Source organism: Typopeltis vanoorti, chromosome 22 (genome assembly GCF_054136105.1).
Source record: "Typopeltis vanoorti isolate ZY-2024b chromosome 22, IOZ_Tvanoo_1.0, whole genome shotgun sequence".
NCBI classification, from domain to species: Eukaryota; Metazoa; Arthropoda; class Arachnida; order Uropygi; family Thelyphonidae; genus Typopeltis; species Typopeltis vanoorti.
Genome location: NC_143570.1, coordinates 3,733,739 through 3,752,187, shown reverse-complemented (window position 1 = coordinate 3,752,187; position 18,449 = coordinate 3,733,739). Strand labels below are relative to the sequence as shown.

Below are 18,449 nucleotides of genomic sequence, written 5' to 3'. Positions count from 1 at the left end.
GTAAATCATAAACTGTCTTTAACGGACAGTTTATCATTTATGTTAATATTTTAAAGCCGAATGAACTTCCAATTTCTTTTAAAAAAATACGCTCTTAGAAATTCAACCAAAAGTACTTCTTTACATTTTATTAATATGTGCTATTTTTAATTCAAGTATGGTTATATATATCTTACGAATTTTTACGTAAGATAAATATAACTTTTACTTTTTTATTTTTTTTTACGCATTTTACTTTTACTTATTATTTTTTTTATTTCATTTTTTTTTTAATTTCACACTACACATATTTTTCCGGATAAAATATATTCAAGTCACTAACTATCAGGATAGAAATTGGAATAAGCAGTTTATTACATAGCTAGCATATTTGACATAACATAAGTGACGTTATTAGTCTTAAATTAAATATCAAGGTTCGTGCCTGCTCTGAAAATGCATATTTCAAGCATGTTTGCTGTTACATGTGATATACACCATTATGTCTAATAATTATATTATTATTATATTATTTTATCTTATATGTTTATATATTATCATCATCATTAGTCACCCACATATTTTTTATAATTAAAATATTAAATGGAAGGGTAAGAATATCGACCAACCCGAATTTACAATCGCCTAAATGATTTTAGACGCCTTACAGCCACACTAATTAATAATCTGTCAAGTTTAGACCAGATATGTTCTTTCTGATATGTAATACACATAAAGTATATGAAAAAATTATGAAACACACATGCGCGCGCACGCGCACACACACACACAAAAAGGGAGTTCAGCTATTTTCCTTGGAATTTTCTGTGTATCAATTGTCGTTCAATATTTTAATATTTGCTTGTTAAGGAGGAAAATAGTTACATTATATCCACTTCAAAAATGTAATATCATATTAATAAACACTTGCAGTTTTTTTTTTTTTTTTTTAGTTTTTAAAATTGTTGGAATATTTTTCAGCGGCGGATTCGTTGTGATCTGTTTATTTTATACTTATCATCATGACAGTTTTAGATTTCCTGTTCTTCTTTATGAACGAAGATGATTTTCATTTACAATACTTTCTTTCTGCTTGTTTTTTTTAAATGATGTTTTTTAAAAATGATGTTTTTTAAATATCACAAATTTATGTACGAGGGTGGTCCGAAAAGTTCTCGAACTCGACCATAGATGGCAACACTATCGACAAGATTTTTTTTTTCCCCTAAGTTGGTACATCTGTCATAGAAGTTCTTCAACAAACTACACCAGTCACATCCCTAACCCAGAAATGTCCCCTTGTAAACCCTCTCAGTATTCTTTGCTTGGTTCCCACCATATTAATTGCAATTACCACTTGTCTTCGAGAACACTTGGGTGATATAACGCGCCCGTTTCTCTGACAATGTATCAGATATATATAGATATACGTATATAATTATTTTCTTAGAGAACCTTTTTTACCCAACTACACAAAACACACCCAGGTATTCTTAGCCTAAGAATAACACAACGTATCACTTCACTGCCTTTACTACTGCACGTCAATTGCCCTTACTTGATGCGGAGTTAAAAGCAGGGGATAAGGCCAACCGACTCGCCAGTCCCTCAGGTATATCAAGTCCTGTGGTGACTGATCTTCATATGCAACTCTTTATTTAACAGCTTAGGTGTTATACTAAACGCAGTACTTTGTATTACTGGCATTTTGTAGTTATGAAGTTTCTTTTTTGTAGTTATTTCTGTTTTTTGTTGTTATCCTGTTTTACGGTTTTCATTGCTACACACATCGGTCTTTTAAAATATTTGTTTATTTGAAAATAGCTTAAAATAAAAATGGCAATAATACGTGGAGCAAATGAAAACCAGTTGCTCGAAGCTACAACCAGATACGTCGCATGACTAGAAAACATAGCTCATCGTGTCTGACAAGGAAGTCAATGATTGCATGTTTTGATTGTAGTCTTTTTCCCCGTCTTGCACTGATAATGCCAACTAATCTGGCGATTTGCAGAATAATTCTATGACGTACTAATACAGGTTTAAGTTTGTTTAATTCATTTCTTCACTTGAGTTTAGATATAAGTTTGCAAAAGAAATAATAAGAGGGGAAGAGGAAAGTAGAGAATGATGATCAGTCGATACTTAAAAATTAAAAACAACAAAAATACTTCGAAAAATAAAAGCTACAATATACACATAAAATGCAAACATTTTTCACAGACATATATTTAGCCATTAACGCTATCTTGCTTTGATTTTAAAATCCTTAAAGAACTGCGAACCTATGAATCGTATCTGTCACTGTAAATAGTTAACCTTTTTAAGACCGAAAATAATAATTCAGCGATTGTTCTCCCTTATAGTTGCATGTCGAAAGAATTCTTTTCCTGTCTGCTCCCGGAGGAGTCCGCAAATACAAATTATACCGAGAATACTGCGAGCTTTTTTTGTGATACCTTTTTGTTGATCATAGTTTGTATTCCGATTGTTTTCTGCTTCGGCATTACAAAATTTACTAGTTAACTAAAAAGACGTTTATTTCTAAACGTTGTGACTACTTGGACAGTATTATAGTCTTTACTGGTGTAGTCATTTTTTTTAGAAAAAGCCGAAATGTTGAATGTAATTTTAAACTTTTTTTAATCTGTGAAAGAATCAAACCATAAATCAGTACTATTAATTGAAGTTTATAAATGACTACAACTCACTTGCTATACATTCGATGAAAGTCAGATGGATGATAGTTTGGGGAGGAAGTTATTTTGAAATGATTCTATGCTACCTTCTTTATTTTTCTTACCATCATTGTTACATGTTGTACTTAATTATCTTTAGAACTTTACAGACGATCTTTTCATTTAGATACGGCTCGGTGGTTTTCAAGGTAAAAACAGAAAACAGACAGTACGATATAGCATTGGCGTCAGAAGGATATGTAAATAGTTTTAGAGGTCGTATTCATATATATAAATATTAATGTCATTTATAATAAAATTTATCTGTATGGTGTAATATTATTACTATTGCACCACCTCCTCTTCCTGTTTACTTGCAGAAAGAATACTAAATCGGCATTAGTAATAACCTTCACAATCCTTACTATCAGTCCCAACTGAACTTCCTTATGTCACATGAAGGAAATTAAGCAGTGATTTATTTGCTAGATGTCATATTCGATTTAGATGTTATATATTAGTTTCCCCAAAGAGAATAAATCTAAATAAATTAATTCCTCTGACCTATTTTCATTTAACATTTTTGAAACCAAGTGGCAGCTGTCTTATTTCTCGCTAACGTTGAACGCATTCCCTCAGTAATTCGCTAAGTAACAGTCGTCGATGCTTCTAATCCTGACTGTGGCTCAAGCAAAGCTTGCTGGAGCTAGATCGGCTGGAAAAAGTATTAGCCGGTTTGCTAGTAATAGACCTGTGCTGGTCTTTCGTGTGTAGACCTAGCATCGTTAAAGTTACCACGAGGTACGCACATTATCACCGAAATTAAAAAACTTGTGAGAAATCTGAAATGATGAAAAGAAGTTGGAATAGATGGTATCTGACCAAAAATGCTCAAACATGGGTTGTAAACATTTTATAATGTCTACACGTTTACTCCATAATTCAGAAGGTCTGTCAAAAGATCGAATTCCTATCTGTCAGAAGATCAAATCATCGGGGTAGAGCGTTTATGGTATTCGTCTATTAAAAAAAGGGAAATAAAACTCATTGGGAGAGTTATACAGACATTTCCGTACTGAGTGTTCCAGTTAAGATTTATGTGAGAATACATGAAAATTTTTAAAAGAGAAACCTGTGAAGAATAAGCTGGTTTCAGGCTAAATAGATTATCAAGACTAAATTTTTACTTTAAGACAAACAGTCGAAGCGTCATGGAAATATATGGGAATATAACAAGAATCTCGATTTAAGTTTTGTGGATTTAAAAAATTCACATGATAATGTGCCAAGTAAAAAAGAGAGAATTATATGTGCAAATGGAACATTATACACCCAAGTATATAGCCTATACTTCAGTTGTATTGGAGAAAGCAATGGTGAACTACTCTCTAAAAAATCTCACCAGGAACACTTTAAAGTGTTCTTGGTGAGCAATGCCTACAAAGTCACGGAAACGATTGAAAGGGAAAAACCACCACCACTTAAGTTTTAAGTTAATATTTAGAATTGACATTTGCAGAATGAACAAGAAGACAGTCTGATCTAAAATCAGGTATAGGACAAGGTAAGAACGCTCTCTTTATGGTTAGTCACCTCTATGGATCGCATTATGAAGGAATGTGGCATTAAACCTGATATCAAAATTGGGGATATTAAGGTCATCTATGTAGATGATGTAACTGTTCTAGAACTTTATGCCTATAATGTTATGGTCCTAAATGAATTCAATATAAGTCTTCAAGAATCTTTGACGAAATTTAATAACTATTTTAACAAAAATTATATGTAAATTAGCAATTAAAATATTTTAAAATGTTAAAATAGGCAGGAACATGGAAAACACATCAGCTGCATTCTTAACAAAGAACCTATAGAGCAAAAAGACATTTCAAATATTGAGATCCAAATCTAGTGAAGATTGTAAATTAAATATCGAAATAGATAACAGAATTAAGTAAAACTGGTATTGAGAGCCAGTTGAATAAGACAGAAAATAGCCAAGCGACTGAAATAGCAATGTGCAATATATTTAAGGTCCATGTATCATGGAGCTGACAGCTGAGTCAGAAATTTTATGTATATATATATATATATGTAGAAAGTATTTTACCTTGGGTATAATAAATGTTAAAGATACCAAGGTATTTTAAACCTGGTTTTACTCCATTTCCCAAGTAAGCAAACAGACAAACAAGTCAAGTTTGCGCCTGCACGTATTGCAAGTCTGGCTGACCTTCAAAGTAGTGCAAGTCAAGGCAACTCATGGTAAAGGTAGAATAAGCTCTGATCACTGTTCTTAATATTTTCCCTTAATGCACAGCCCATCTCCTTGAGGAGATGTATGATGCTGTGTATTAAAGGCAAGGTGCCACTACCCAGACCGGTTTCGACCTTTATTGAGGTCTCATGAGCGGGAGCCAGGCTAGAAATACCAAGATTTGAGTAATACAGAGCTTATAAGTATTTTACCTGCACAAGTTACCATAAGGTGTTTTAACCTTATTAAATAAAAATCTCAGGATGAGATATAAATGTAGAAAGTATTTTACCTTGGGTATAATAAATGTATTCTACCTTGATATCATTACGCTTCGATGCTCTAATTGTACCAAATTGTCACGCACTGAACATGACATTGTCTCATAATTTGTCGCTGAAAATTACTTAACTCTAAACCTCACTTTATTTGTACTATCGTCAGCACTGAACTTATAAATGAAACATAAGATTGTTGTGGCCACTAAGCTATAACTTTTTAGAAGCCTCTGTAGTGAGTAAATTTTTTGGTTACCTATACGGAGATCAGAGACCCCTTGTAATGTAAGACCTCTAGCTGTAGCTTGAGTAGCTTATGCGTAAATCCGGCTTTAACAATCGTACTCAACTACAGTGCATATCGTGCGTTTCCTAGACGTTGTACCTTACTGCGTCGTGTGGATGGTCACCGGTACGCAGGAGTTGAAAATAATTTTTACAAAGTCAGTGTATTAAGAGTTTGATTTGTTAATCTGAAAAAAAAAAATTGCACTTTGATGAATTTTCATTCGTAAAATTTAAAGAAATAACACTTTTACTATAAAGTATCTAATTTTAGATGCGAATTATGACAGTATATTGACTACCCATACTTAAGCAATGTTTCGCTTTCCAGTGAAAAAGTTCTTGAGTATCACTTTAAAATTTTCGTTCGCTTTCTTCAAATGCCTTATGTTCCCCTACACTGTCTTTTGTTGATATACTGTTTTCGTATTGTTAAAGGATTTGGGTCTCTTGCATGTTATTACAATGTTTTTGTTTGTTTGTTTGCTAGCTGGGCTTTGCCCTAGTGATCGAGAAAAAGTGCAGGAAGCTATGCAGGCATTCACAGCTATGTTTCGTTGTCCATATGAAAATGCCGTTAACTTGTACCTCTATGCGTTTTTGAAAGAATGCAGATTTGATGTAAAAACTGCTTATACGAAGATTATGGAAGGTAAGTTTTTTTATATTTAGCATATAAATGTATATATAAGTAATAGCCAGCTTCTTTATTCTGAAACGCTGGATGTATTATTTCCATTATTTATTCTCGACCTTGGAGATTTAATGGCACTCCATAAAAAAAAAAAATAATAATAATAAATAAATAAGAAACATGCGTAAACATTATCAACGCCCATTGATCTACTTTTGATATTGTCAGCTAATAATTGCTGAATAAATAAAATGAATAAAATGAAGTGATATGTTGCTCAGATAATAAAGTAGCAATTAGCCTAATGAGTTTTTATAATATCTTTTATGATTTTGATTATTAACACGTTGCAAAAAATGTGCAGGATGGTATTTTTATTACTATTATCACAAATATTATACTGACACAGTCATCACAGTTTCAGAACTTTAAAATTATTTGAATATCAATTAATATTACAACCATCTTAAATGAATGAAGTCGCATCAGGAACAGGTGGTTTAAAACTCTGAGAATTGATGTTTTTCGGAGCTAAAGTTATTGTTTGTTTCCTTCTTTTTGAAAATACAGTGGTATCTCGCTAATCCGAACTGCGGTTTGAAAGAAAAAAAGTTTTATTTATTACGTATAATTATTTTGTGTACTATTATTTTTATTTAATAATTATTATTTTAACTATTATTATTTATTTTATTTTTATTACAGTACAGTGTTTTTTTTTTCATACTGTCGATTGTACGGTTATACTGGAGGCCTATTTTGATGTTCACGTTTTTTTTTTATACTGTACAGTACGTATTGTATTGTCGGCAAGAATCACAAATATACACAAAAAGAGGAAATTCAAAACGTGCATAATTTGCTTAAAAATATAAATCCAGATTTTGAAATTTCACAAATTTTACGGAATGGATTACAGGTAGACCCGAAAGTGAATTCGAAATCAAATTATAAATATGACGATGAAGAACTCGAAGAAAAAAAAGTAAAACATGAAGAGCCAGTTGATAGTTTTAATATGTGCATAGAACGGGGTAAGCAGAATGCTACACAAAATTTTATTGCTAATGCAGCTCCGAGAAGAAGCATTCGAAAAAAGTTTAGCTTCCAAGAACCAAAAGAAAATCGGTGACTTTTTTACAGAGAAATAAAAAAACTTTTTTTTTGTTGTGTACAAGAACTTTTACGCAAATTAAGTTATGTACTGAATTATGCAATTTTATTAAATCAGAATCCTCAACAATACAGGTACATACAAAACTAAATTTTTTACTAAAATAAACTTGTGTACTGTATTATTTTTGAAGTTTAACATTACAGTAACTTTTTTTTTCTATCATTGTGGGAAAATTCGCTAATCCGAAAGAGCACGGTTTTTATTAGTTCGGATTAGCGAGATACTACTGTAATTCATATGAACAGAAACAGTATAATAGATCCAGCGAAAGCTGTTTTTCTCTTTTCGGTATTTATGCTTTTATAAGACTCTCTCATTAACTTTAGCTCCTCTGTGGTGATTTGTAACAGTTACTTGTATAAATGTTTTGCGAAGTTGAAATCGTAGCCAACATGAACGAAGCTGCAGTACTTTCAGTACGATAGAAAGGCCAAATTCATGGTAAGTACTTGTTATCTTTTATTAGAAGAATCTTCATACGGAAAGTGTTTGCTAGTAGCCAATCCTAACATAATGCAATATTGCAAATTTCAAGCTATGAACGTTTTCTCAATAAAACAGGGACATATCAACATATAGATAATGGACACATTATTTTTCTGCTTATTAGTAAGTTAGAGCAATTTTGAAATGTTTAGATCGGCATGTCAAAAGGATAAGTCGCATTAACTGGTGAGGTAATCACCATGAAAAAGATAGAAGCGAAATAATGAATATCTATCTGCCATAGAAACCTTACAAGTTTATACAAAAAAGTGTGTGTGTGTACGTGTGTGTGTGTGATGTAACATCATTTTTCGAACTCTCAATGTCTTTATTTACACTGTACATAATTAATGTATAAGGTACATAGCTCTTGGAGCGCGTGTTTCACAGCCGTTTGTCTTATTCATGCATCAGAAATTTTCAAATAATATATAGCACGAGAAGGCGTCTTGAAGACGACTTAGAACATAGATAAAAGATGTTATCATTCGACGGAAGTGAGCGAATCACATCTGATCTTATATGAGTACAGCTGTATCTTAGAGTCTCGTATTCTTAAACTTAACAACTCTTCTGTTACTGGGCAAACAGCCTATCTGTAGCCGTTTGATCTTCAGTGTACCGAATCCGTTTGGCTCTTCCATTCCCATCTATTAATTTCTTAATCGATCATTTTGTTTCTTGACTACATTATTAATTATTTGGTTGTTTCAGCTGGAAACTTTTCTTTCAAATCACTATTTTTATTCAATATCAAACTTCCACATTAATTTTCGGTTTAGTTTTTAGGTTCGTCAACAATTTTTTCACTGGAAGCGGACCAAAAAATTGACAGAACTATTCGCTACAACAATAAATCCACTCGGGCTGGGATTTAAAGAAATTTGGCATTTAGGATTTTTGTGATTAAAATTTGTTGTCATTTCAAATTTTGGTTTCGATCGTGCCGTTTTAATAGCACAACTACGCCAAACAAATTACATATGTGTATAGTTCATATGCCCAAAGGGACCCTTAGTCAAATCGTGATATTAAAAGCCACTATATAAGAATGCTATTACGAAACACCGTTTTATGATGGTCCGCCATTGCTTCCTTACTTAACTGTTTAATCGTGTGAGGAATCTCCCATTTGCTTGGCAGAAATATTCCCACCTGTTTGTTTAACAAGTTGGACGGATGTGTTAAGACGTCCAGTAACCAGAAGAAAGTATTCATAATAATTCAAATAAATTTATATTTATTATATTTATAAACCAGCATCGCTACTTTATAAACCTCATCGTTAAAACAGCACCCTCAGATAAAAATGATAGAACCTTCAGGCATCATTGATTTAACAGTGGAAGATTTGTCTTCTCCCATGTATAAAAATCATCCAGTATTTTTTAGTGGTAGTTTTTTTTTTAATATGAATCTCAGTCAGTAACGCATTTCATATTACATTTATTCCGTGGGTTGGCTGAGTTAGATAATTCGGAAATCCTTTACCAACAAAACAGTAGCTTTTCAAGCCACTTCAAGCCTCCAATAAGTATCGGTCTCACACGTGTTGTGAATGCTTGAACAGCATTAATTAAGAGACGATGAAAATGTTCTACCAAACGTCATGAGACAAATGCAGATATAAAAATAAAATATCCGTACCGATGGAAATTAATAGCATGTTGTCCCACTTTTGTCCTTAACTGCTTCAGTTCATCTGGAATATCTAAGAGAAAGATAGTGGTACTATGCTCTGTTTCCCCCCCACCCTCCTCCACACATTAAAATTTTCGTTTCATTAATGAAAAAGACTTATTGGCTGCTTCCTAATATTCCTATTCATCTCGGATATATTCTATCGTGTTCACATCGGAGTTCTGTACTGGCTACTACAAGTTTCCGAAGGTATTTTCTTCAAACTCATTAAGTGACATGGAGCGTTATTGTTTTGGAAAGTGTGAAGGCCAGTATCATAAAGTTGCCACGATGTAGGATACAAATAACTGTCCAGAAGATAATGTGAGACATAAAAGTCATTAATTTATGCACTACTGCCTGTCGGCGTAATCCATTCCACGAAGAGCAGCTCCACGTTGTTGCATTGCTCTTTTATAAACCTCATCGCTGAGACAGCACCTTCCGATAAAAATGATAGAACCTTCAGGCATCTTCCCCCATGACCGAACACATCCATCAGACATGAGAAACTTTTAGTGTAACTCGTTGTTCCATGGGTGCCTTGGTCCATGCTAGTCGATGGTGTGTATTCGTAGGTCTGAAGTGAGCTGATAGATGGTAAGGCAGCAACAGAATGTCTGTGAGGAAAATTACTCGATTGAGTCTATGATAGAGGAAGGCGGGGGGGGGGGCAGTTAACTCTTAACCGGATTACCTTTATCTGGATAGTAGCAAGGAAACCTTTGGTGCATAACCCCAAATGTGAGAATAATATTCTGAGGTTGAGCGAATTTGGAATTTGCATAGTGTCAATAGTTGTATAGGCAAAAGTAGTATCTGGAGCGGTATAACCAGATATCGTGCATTTGCAGACTTTCAATTTCTTCAGCACTTTTCCAGCTGCAGACTTAGAAATAGTTAATTGTCTCTGCAATATGATGTACAGATAATTGTCCTAAATGACGTCCGAGTATCATTTCCTCCTGAGATAGCTCTTTCCTTGTATTCATTCTTTCGCGTGTACAATTAAAATAATTTTGGCTGATCCCGTTTATGGGCTGCAAAGCCTCCTTCATTTTCCTACAGTCGGAAAGGTCTCCCATGATGTTTAGTAGGATATATGTGCCTGTTGCTCCTGTATTTGCTCTTAAAACTAAAGAGGTATCTGAAAGTTGAATGCGAGAAAAACGGTGCTTGCCACAAAATCACGTAATATGATAATGAATGGCTTGACCCCCGTTCAAAGCCATATTCATGTGACTCCCAAAGGCATATCTTTTTCCTATATGAATTTTTAGTTTTGTTTCTAGAAACTTTTCAAACCAATGTTCTTTGTCGTTCATCCGCTGTCTTCTGTACGGGAAGGGCGATATCTGCACACACACACAACAATTTCTACGATATTTCTGTTGCCATTCCCTCGTTAAGTGCTTAATTTTGTTGGATTTAAGTTGGATTTATTTCTGTTTCAGCCAACTTTTTCCAGTTCCGGTTTCCAGACTTTTTTCTCTCTCCTTCATATTTCTTACCTAAAACGTGATGCCTCAAGATACAAGCATGCTCATCTGTTCAAACTTTTAAAATGAAAAGTAAATTTTTTATTCTTTTTGATATGATTTTCTAGCATCTGTTTCATAATGCAAACACACTGCGTGCAGTTTCCTTTTCTTACATGAACTCAGCTGAATATGATTTGCTGTCTGCTTCAGTAGCATGTCTACGATTTTTCTGTATTCGCTTAATTTGAATTATTTTCATTTCACCAATATTTATAAATTAATTCAATTCAAATAAATGATGTCATCCTTAACTACTGGTTTCTGGTAGCATCCTGTGTGCATTCTACATTGTGTGGTGCAGCACAGTATATTTATTAATCCTAGCAATCATCTCAGTTATGTACAATTCTTAATGTTTTCCATCAGAGACTTGTAGTTCAGAAACTTGAACAGAAATTAAATTAGCGACGTGAATGTTTTTCTTTCCGAATGGAGGTAGAAGGAAATTAAATCTTCAAACTTCACATATTTAACGGTGATTCTGATGCTTTAATTATTAGCTCTGTTATTGCAATTTCCACTATGAACGACTGATCGAAGTTAGAGAATAATCAAATCAACGTTGAAATTACCTGGAATGGAATTTATTTATTTTTCAGTTCTTTTTTTTTTTATTCTTCTCCAATATTGAAATACCACTCCAGATGCCTATGTCGCCCGTTCCATAAAATTTTATTGAAACGTTTTTTTTTTAAAATTTTTTATATGAATCCCATTTACGAAAGGTTGTAAACCTATCATACATTGGTACCGCGTGTGGGCTTAAGTATTCTGCAAATGAGCAAGTTCTTCTCTTAGTAGCAAAAACCTTCCTTCCACTCTCTTCTGTTCTGAGCCTTCCCTTTCAAGGTTGTGTACCTGTCTCCAAACATTGTTTTCCTTACTCTTCTTTCTCTGGGTCTTTTTCCGTCTATTTTTCCTTCGAAGACATCTCTGATGATTTCGTTTCCTCTCAGAATATGTCTGATCCAGTTTCCTTGCTTCTTTTTATCCTCCTTAACAGACTTCTTTCTTCTTCTACTCTTTTCAAGACCTGTTCATTAGTTATTTTATCTGTCCATTTGATTTTTTCCATCCTTCTCCAAATCCACATCTCATATTTTTGCATCATCTTAATTTCTTCTTTCTTCAGTGTCCAACTTTCAGCTGCATAGAGGGCAACACTCCACACATAACATTTTGTTAGTCTTTTCTTTAGATTTTACTTCTGAACAAATTCCATTTTCTATTAAAGGCATCTCTTCCCATCGCTATTCTTGCTTTTATGTCACTTTTACATCTTCCATCACTGCTAATCACACTTCCTAGATATTTAAATATCTTTACTTGATTCAATTTATCTCCATTTATTCTGATATCCATGTTAGCCTTTTTCCTTGCTACTTCCACGTGTGGGCTAAGGATTGGATAATCCCAAAACCTTGCTCTGGAAACCAAACACGGAACTTTTTCGCGCCACTTCTCCCACCTAGACTTGCTTTCAAACATATAAATTTCTCTATATACTTGAGGAGTAGTAATAGTAGGTGTCTGAGAGCTAATCAGATATTTCTCAATTCTGCACAGCTTTGCTTGCTTTTTTCTCACTCATGTTCGAATAAATCTTACGGGGGACACTACACTCAGTACAGAACTTCCTTTGTATTCTTGCATTTAATGAAATAAAGAGCCAAAAGGCTTCATTTCGGTGATGTAAAAATTACGAGTTGCCCCCGATATTGTACTACCCAGGTATTTACTTATGCTTGGACTCGCCGAACTTTATAGTTTGCTATATTCGGCATGAAACTCTTGGATTTCTATCTTGGAGCTTCTTATTCGGCTTTGAAATAATGTGGGATTAAATATCCCCTTAATTTAAATAATTCTTACATTTCATTTTTTTATGAATGGGTGCTCTCCGTTCATCTGGAATTTGACCTTCTGAATAATATAGTATAGCCACTCTAAAATAGTGGATTAAACAATAGAAAAATTCAAATGAATTGCTGAATAGAAAAACTAGAAAAGTTTGGTATTCTGGGGAAAAAAAAATTACCGAAAAGAATTAGAATTCCATACTGTATATAGCGAATGGACCGCTATAGAGAAATCATTATAACCAGTGTGTGTCCCCAAGAAATTACTTCTAAGTTGATAGAAAACACTTGTACCGTTTTATTTCGACGGTGGGAGAACTTCCTTTAAAAAGTATTTAAGAGGAGAAGATTTCGCTGAATTATAAAAAGAAAAATAATATATGATACAGTATGATCTATACCAAATGTCAAGATCGAAAGGACCCAGTTTTTTTTTTTTATTTTAACATAGCTTCCAGTGACATATACGGAATACAGAATTAATTATAGTGTTATTTATAGGAGAGATTGATATTTTTTTATGCAAAAAATTAATTCAAAACGCATTCAGCTAACATGCACTGTCGCAATAACATGATGAATTCATCAGAATCCAAAACGACCTCCGTTGGAAATTACTTTACTCATTCATGGAGATTAATGTTTAAAATCTTTGCGACAAAACTAAAAGTTCACGTAGGCTTGTTGAGAACAGCATCTGCTTATATTCACAAGACATTCCTCGCAAAATGAGAAAATTTTACTTCATAAGCTCAAGTATGACGCACATAACTGAGCATCTTTCGGTTTAAAGATTTTGTACTAATAAAAAGAATAAAACAAAATAAATACTGAACTGTAAATTACAAACTAGTTGCGCTACTTCTGCATACAAGTACATTGAAGTCCATGTATTCATATTTAAAATATGAATACATGGATTCATATCAATTACGTTTTAAATATGAGTACATGGACTTAAATAATTTATATTTCATAAAATTATGTATTATTTTTGATCAACTATCTGTTTAAATTTCGAATGTTTTACAGAGATTAATTGAACGCGCAATTGACGACTCATTTTAATTTGGTGTGAATATTTGAGCATACATTTTATGTTTTTCAAACTTTTGTTTTTTTGTATTTTAGAAAAAAAAAGAAATATGAGGGACTTTACTTGGATATTTCTAATATTAATAATTCGCATGTAAATAAATATACTCTTACTTGGAAACATTTTCACGAATACATTTTGTATAGTTTTTAATCTATTTTATCACAATTAAACTTAAAAGTTAATTATACATTTTAGCAATCACATATCCATTGCACCATCAGAAGACTTGTTAAACTATATGAAAGAAATTATTCACATAATCGTATAAGTACATGAAAAAAATAAAAATAAAATAAAATAGTCCTGCATGTTCCATTGCTATAACCGTTTTTGATGCATTTGGCAAACTACCTGCGTTTATTAGATTCATTTTGTCCGTCCGTCCGTCTTACTTTGTATTTTGTCACTACTGTTGTCGGGTTAAAATCAAAATTTGTCGAACTGTTTCAGTTTTGATTTGAATCTGGGCCATTTTAGTGACAAAATTAGGTCAAATGATTCGAAAATTAGATCTGGAAAAGGCATATGACAAGATGCCAAGAGATAACCTATTCAAAACACTACAGTTATATGGCGTCAATGGGACATTAAATCAAGCAATACTTAGTCTTTATTTGAGTTGTAAGTCAGAAATTAGAAATGAAGGAAGTACAAGAAGATGGTTTAATGTTAAATCTGGTGTCAAACAAGAATGTACATTATCCCCTCTGTTATTCATTATCTATATGGATCGCATTATGAAGGAAAGTGGTATTAAACATGATATCAAAATTGGAGATGTTAATGTCAGCTCTCTGCTTTGTGCGGATGATGTTATACTTCTAAATAAATCCACTACAAGTCTGCAAGATTCCCTGACTAAAGTGAATAGCTGTTGTAATAGATATGGTATGAAGGTCAGCCATAAAAAGACAATGAAAATAGACATAATCATTGAAAATGTCAACTGTGTTGTGAATGGAGAACCTGTGGAACAAGTAAAACATTTCAGCTACTTAGGCACGATTTTTACTGAAGATGGTAAATTAAATATAGAAATAGACAACAGAATCAACAAAGCTTGTATGGTAGGAAGTCAACTGAATAAATGTATATGGAATAAGAGAGAAATTAGCCAAAACACTAAATTAGCTTTATAATACAAGACATTATTCAAGCCAATTTTAACTTATGGATCTGAGAGCTGTGTCAGAAGTAAAACACTTGACAGAAGACTAGAGACCGCAGATATGAGAGTCCTGAGAAAGATTAGAGGCACAAACAGATGGCATCAATGGCAATGTCATATTAAAAACGAGGATATTAGGAAAGAACTTGACATTGTCAGTATCCAGGAATGCGTTAGCAGAGCTAATCTCAGGTGGTATGGTCACTTGAACAGAATGGGCGAGGAAAGATTAGCAAAACAAGTGTTCTCTCAAAACAATTTTTCAATTGTAGATAATAAGTTAGTAATGATGTAAATTTTTCATGTAGTACTATCACATGCTACACACTCCTTGAGGGTATATGTCAGGAAGTTGATGATGATGATGATGATGATTCGAAACTATACAAAGTGATATGTTCAAAGTGACAAATAAATAATAAATAAATGAATAAATAAATAAAGAAATAAATTGTAATGTTGTGTGGTGTTGAATGCAAACATAAAAGGACGGTTGTAACTTGCACTCGTATTTCATTCACTGTGATCTTGTGCATTGAACCTCTAGCCTTAGTCATTACAGCAGAGAAGTATACGGGATCTTCTATTAATCTCTGTTTGATGTTGTAAAGAATTCCGTTTGTTCTCTTACTCATCAGTTTTGAAACTTTCTCATTCTTAGCAATCGCTTCGAAATAATATTTATATATATTATAAATGAATTTTAATCTTAAAAATCAAAATTCAAGTTTTATGGTATTGCTGGCTAATCCCCCCCGCCCCCCCCCCCAAAAAAAAAATATATATATATATAATAATAATAATAATAAAATACTCCAAGCCCCGTCTGAAGTTTTAATAAAGTATAATAACTACTCTAATTAATACTTTTATTCTTGCTTTTATAACTTTGGTTGAAGAGAGAACGTTATTCCAATCACATTTTAAAATAATGTACAGATATTGTAAAGAGTGACAGACATCTATGCATATATCATTACTCAGTTTTTATTTTTACTGTTTTTGTTCACATTAATTTTATTAGGCATTTATTTCCAAAATAAGTCAACGCCTCTTACATCCTTTTTTTTTTTCATCCAACTTTCCGTGCATGTTATTCTGCTCTGCCTACTCCGGTTTTTATATATTTATTTAAAAAAAAAAAAGGATCCGTGCTGTATTCTGTGAGGTCGTCTGTTTTAATTTAAACCGAACTATTTTGATTTTGACCTTTTTGATTTTTTTTTATGTGATTCTCATCTACTAAAAGTTGTTGTAAACCTATAGCTTGTTAGTACCATGGATGGGCTAACTTTATATTTATTTTTTGAAAACTTTTATATATTCCAGAAATTCAGCTCTAGAGACCAGGCATGGAACTTTTTCTAGCACTTTTTGTGCTGGAAAAAAACACTTTCGTTCATTGTCATTAAAATGGAGAAGAAAAGAAATATTATAATTTCAAATCTTTTTGCTAATAAAAACGGAATTATAACAGGGGAAAGAACCAAGAGGCATGCAGGCGTAAACCATGGAACTGCTTAACAACTTCCAGTTGGCTTTTAATGCTGTCATTCGACCAGATTGAAATAAAGCTTAGTTAGAACCTCTTGAATTGATTTATACACACTACGGTATCGTTTCGATCTGAGCAGAATTTTAGATTATGATATTGTTGTTCTTCCATTCTTTTTTGCGAGAGGTAGTCGTGATAAGGTTACGTTATTCGAACACCTTCGCTAGATTGAAAAAAAAAAAAAAAAAAAAAAATCCAGTACACGCTCATACAGTTAAAGCTCTTGTATTACATGTCGACCCGTTTTTACTCTACGCTAGACCCCGAACTTTGTTTTGCTTTGCCATTAAAAATAGTTTGATTTCAACAAAAACTGAAATGACTCGACGTATTTTCGTGGATATTCAAAATACTAAGAACTCTGTCTAGTTAGGAAGGAGAGGTTAATATTAGTTCTCAGCATTTTGCCGATAAAAACGATCGTATTTAATCTGAAAAAAAAAAAGTAATGGATATCATCTTTGTACCCAAATTTGATTAAATGCAGTTTACACAAAACGTAGGAATTGCAATTTCGAAATGTTTATACTTCCTTTGTGTCCTTTCAAGTAGTCTGACTGAGATAAAAATTGGAATAGTTCGGCAACTTTTTTTTTTTTGTAAGGATTACAAATACCAGTTTTCAATAAAATCCATCCAGTAAGAGTCGAGCTATAATTTATGTACGTGACAGATAGACAGATGAAAAAAAAAAAAAAAAGAGATAAATAGGTGCTTACGCATTTCGAAAAACGCACCTTCTTAAATACGTTTTGCACCTGGATTGAGATCTGATAACAAATGAATGCTACTGCGGAGCACCTCTTTATTATTATCTCCACTGGACTGATCCATTCCACAAGATCGAAAATGGTAATTTCCATTCCTTTAATGTTATTTTATTTCGTATTGTAATTCCACTATGATAGTAATTTTCGTTACAGAATGTTCTCGGTATGAGGTGAAAAATAAAGCGGTAAAAAATCTTATTTCATCTCCATAATGTGTTGGGCGTAATGGCCTCTCATAACCGAGTAACATGGCATCCTAATCCTTCCTCTCTTTGAGAGGGTTGCAGCTAATTACTAGGGAGATATGACGCAAGGTGGTTTCCCGTTGCCTTCCTTACTATAAGTATTTATGAATGTAGCTGTGCGCGTTCACGGGAACGGTTTGCCTGTTCTGGGGGACGAAAAACCTGAGCTTCCAGGTGAAAAAAAAACCCCTACCTCTATATGAGACTGGCTAACTCACCTTTAGTTGAAAGAGACCAGATAAAGGTTCCTCACGTCACTGACAGGAATCAAACCCATGTCTTCCCCGACCAAAGGGCTTCGTCTATACTAACTGAGCTACAGAGGCTCAAATTAGGCATCATGAATACCTAATTAATGTTGCGACAGGACTGTTAATTCTATCTATTATTTATCTCTGTTAGTCAGCTGATTGTATTCTCTAGTTTGGGTTGTCTAAATGAAAATAAACTACTTAATACATGATTCTCATCTTCGGTATGTCCACCTGCTTAACAGTGGCATAAAACTGTGGTTGTACCGAAAATAAAGCGGTAATCTGTAGTTGTTTTTACAGTCTAAGGAGTCTTGTTCATGAAACGAGTCCTGTGTGACGTGCGTGAAAATTTTTTTCAGGTTTGGTTTCCCGGGTTTAATTTAGCGGATAAACTGCAGTTTCTTAAATACTGTCCCCTCTTTTAGTTCAGATAACTTTATAGATAATATAATTGGAAAATAGAAAACACTGTATTGCTTCTTTTGTGATTTGCAAAAAGTAAAT

General features: G+C 33.1%; 1 protein-coding gene across 2 annotated transcripts in view; it reads left to right on the top strand.

Annotated features, from left to right (window-relative positions):
• Positions 1 to 18,449, top strand: part of LOC150094118 (uncharacterized) — a 434,551-nt gene that overhangs the window by 170,638 nt on the left and 245,464 nt on the right. For both annotated transcript variants that reach the window (XM_090411797.1, XM_090411798.1), the window contains exon 2: positions 5,968 to 6,129. In XM_090411797.1, coding sequence (XP_090267923.1) covers positions 5,968 to 6,129 — 162 coding nt within the window. The remainder of the gene's footprint in view (positions 1 to 5,967; positions 6,130 to 18,449) is intronic.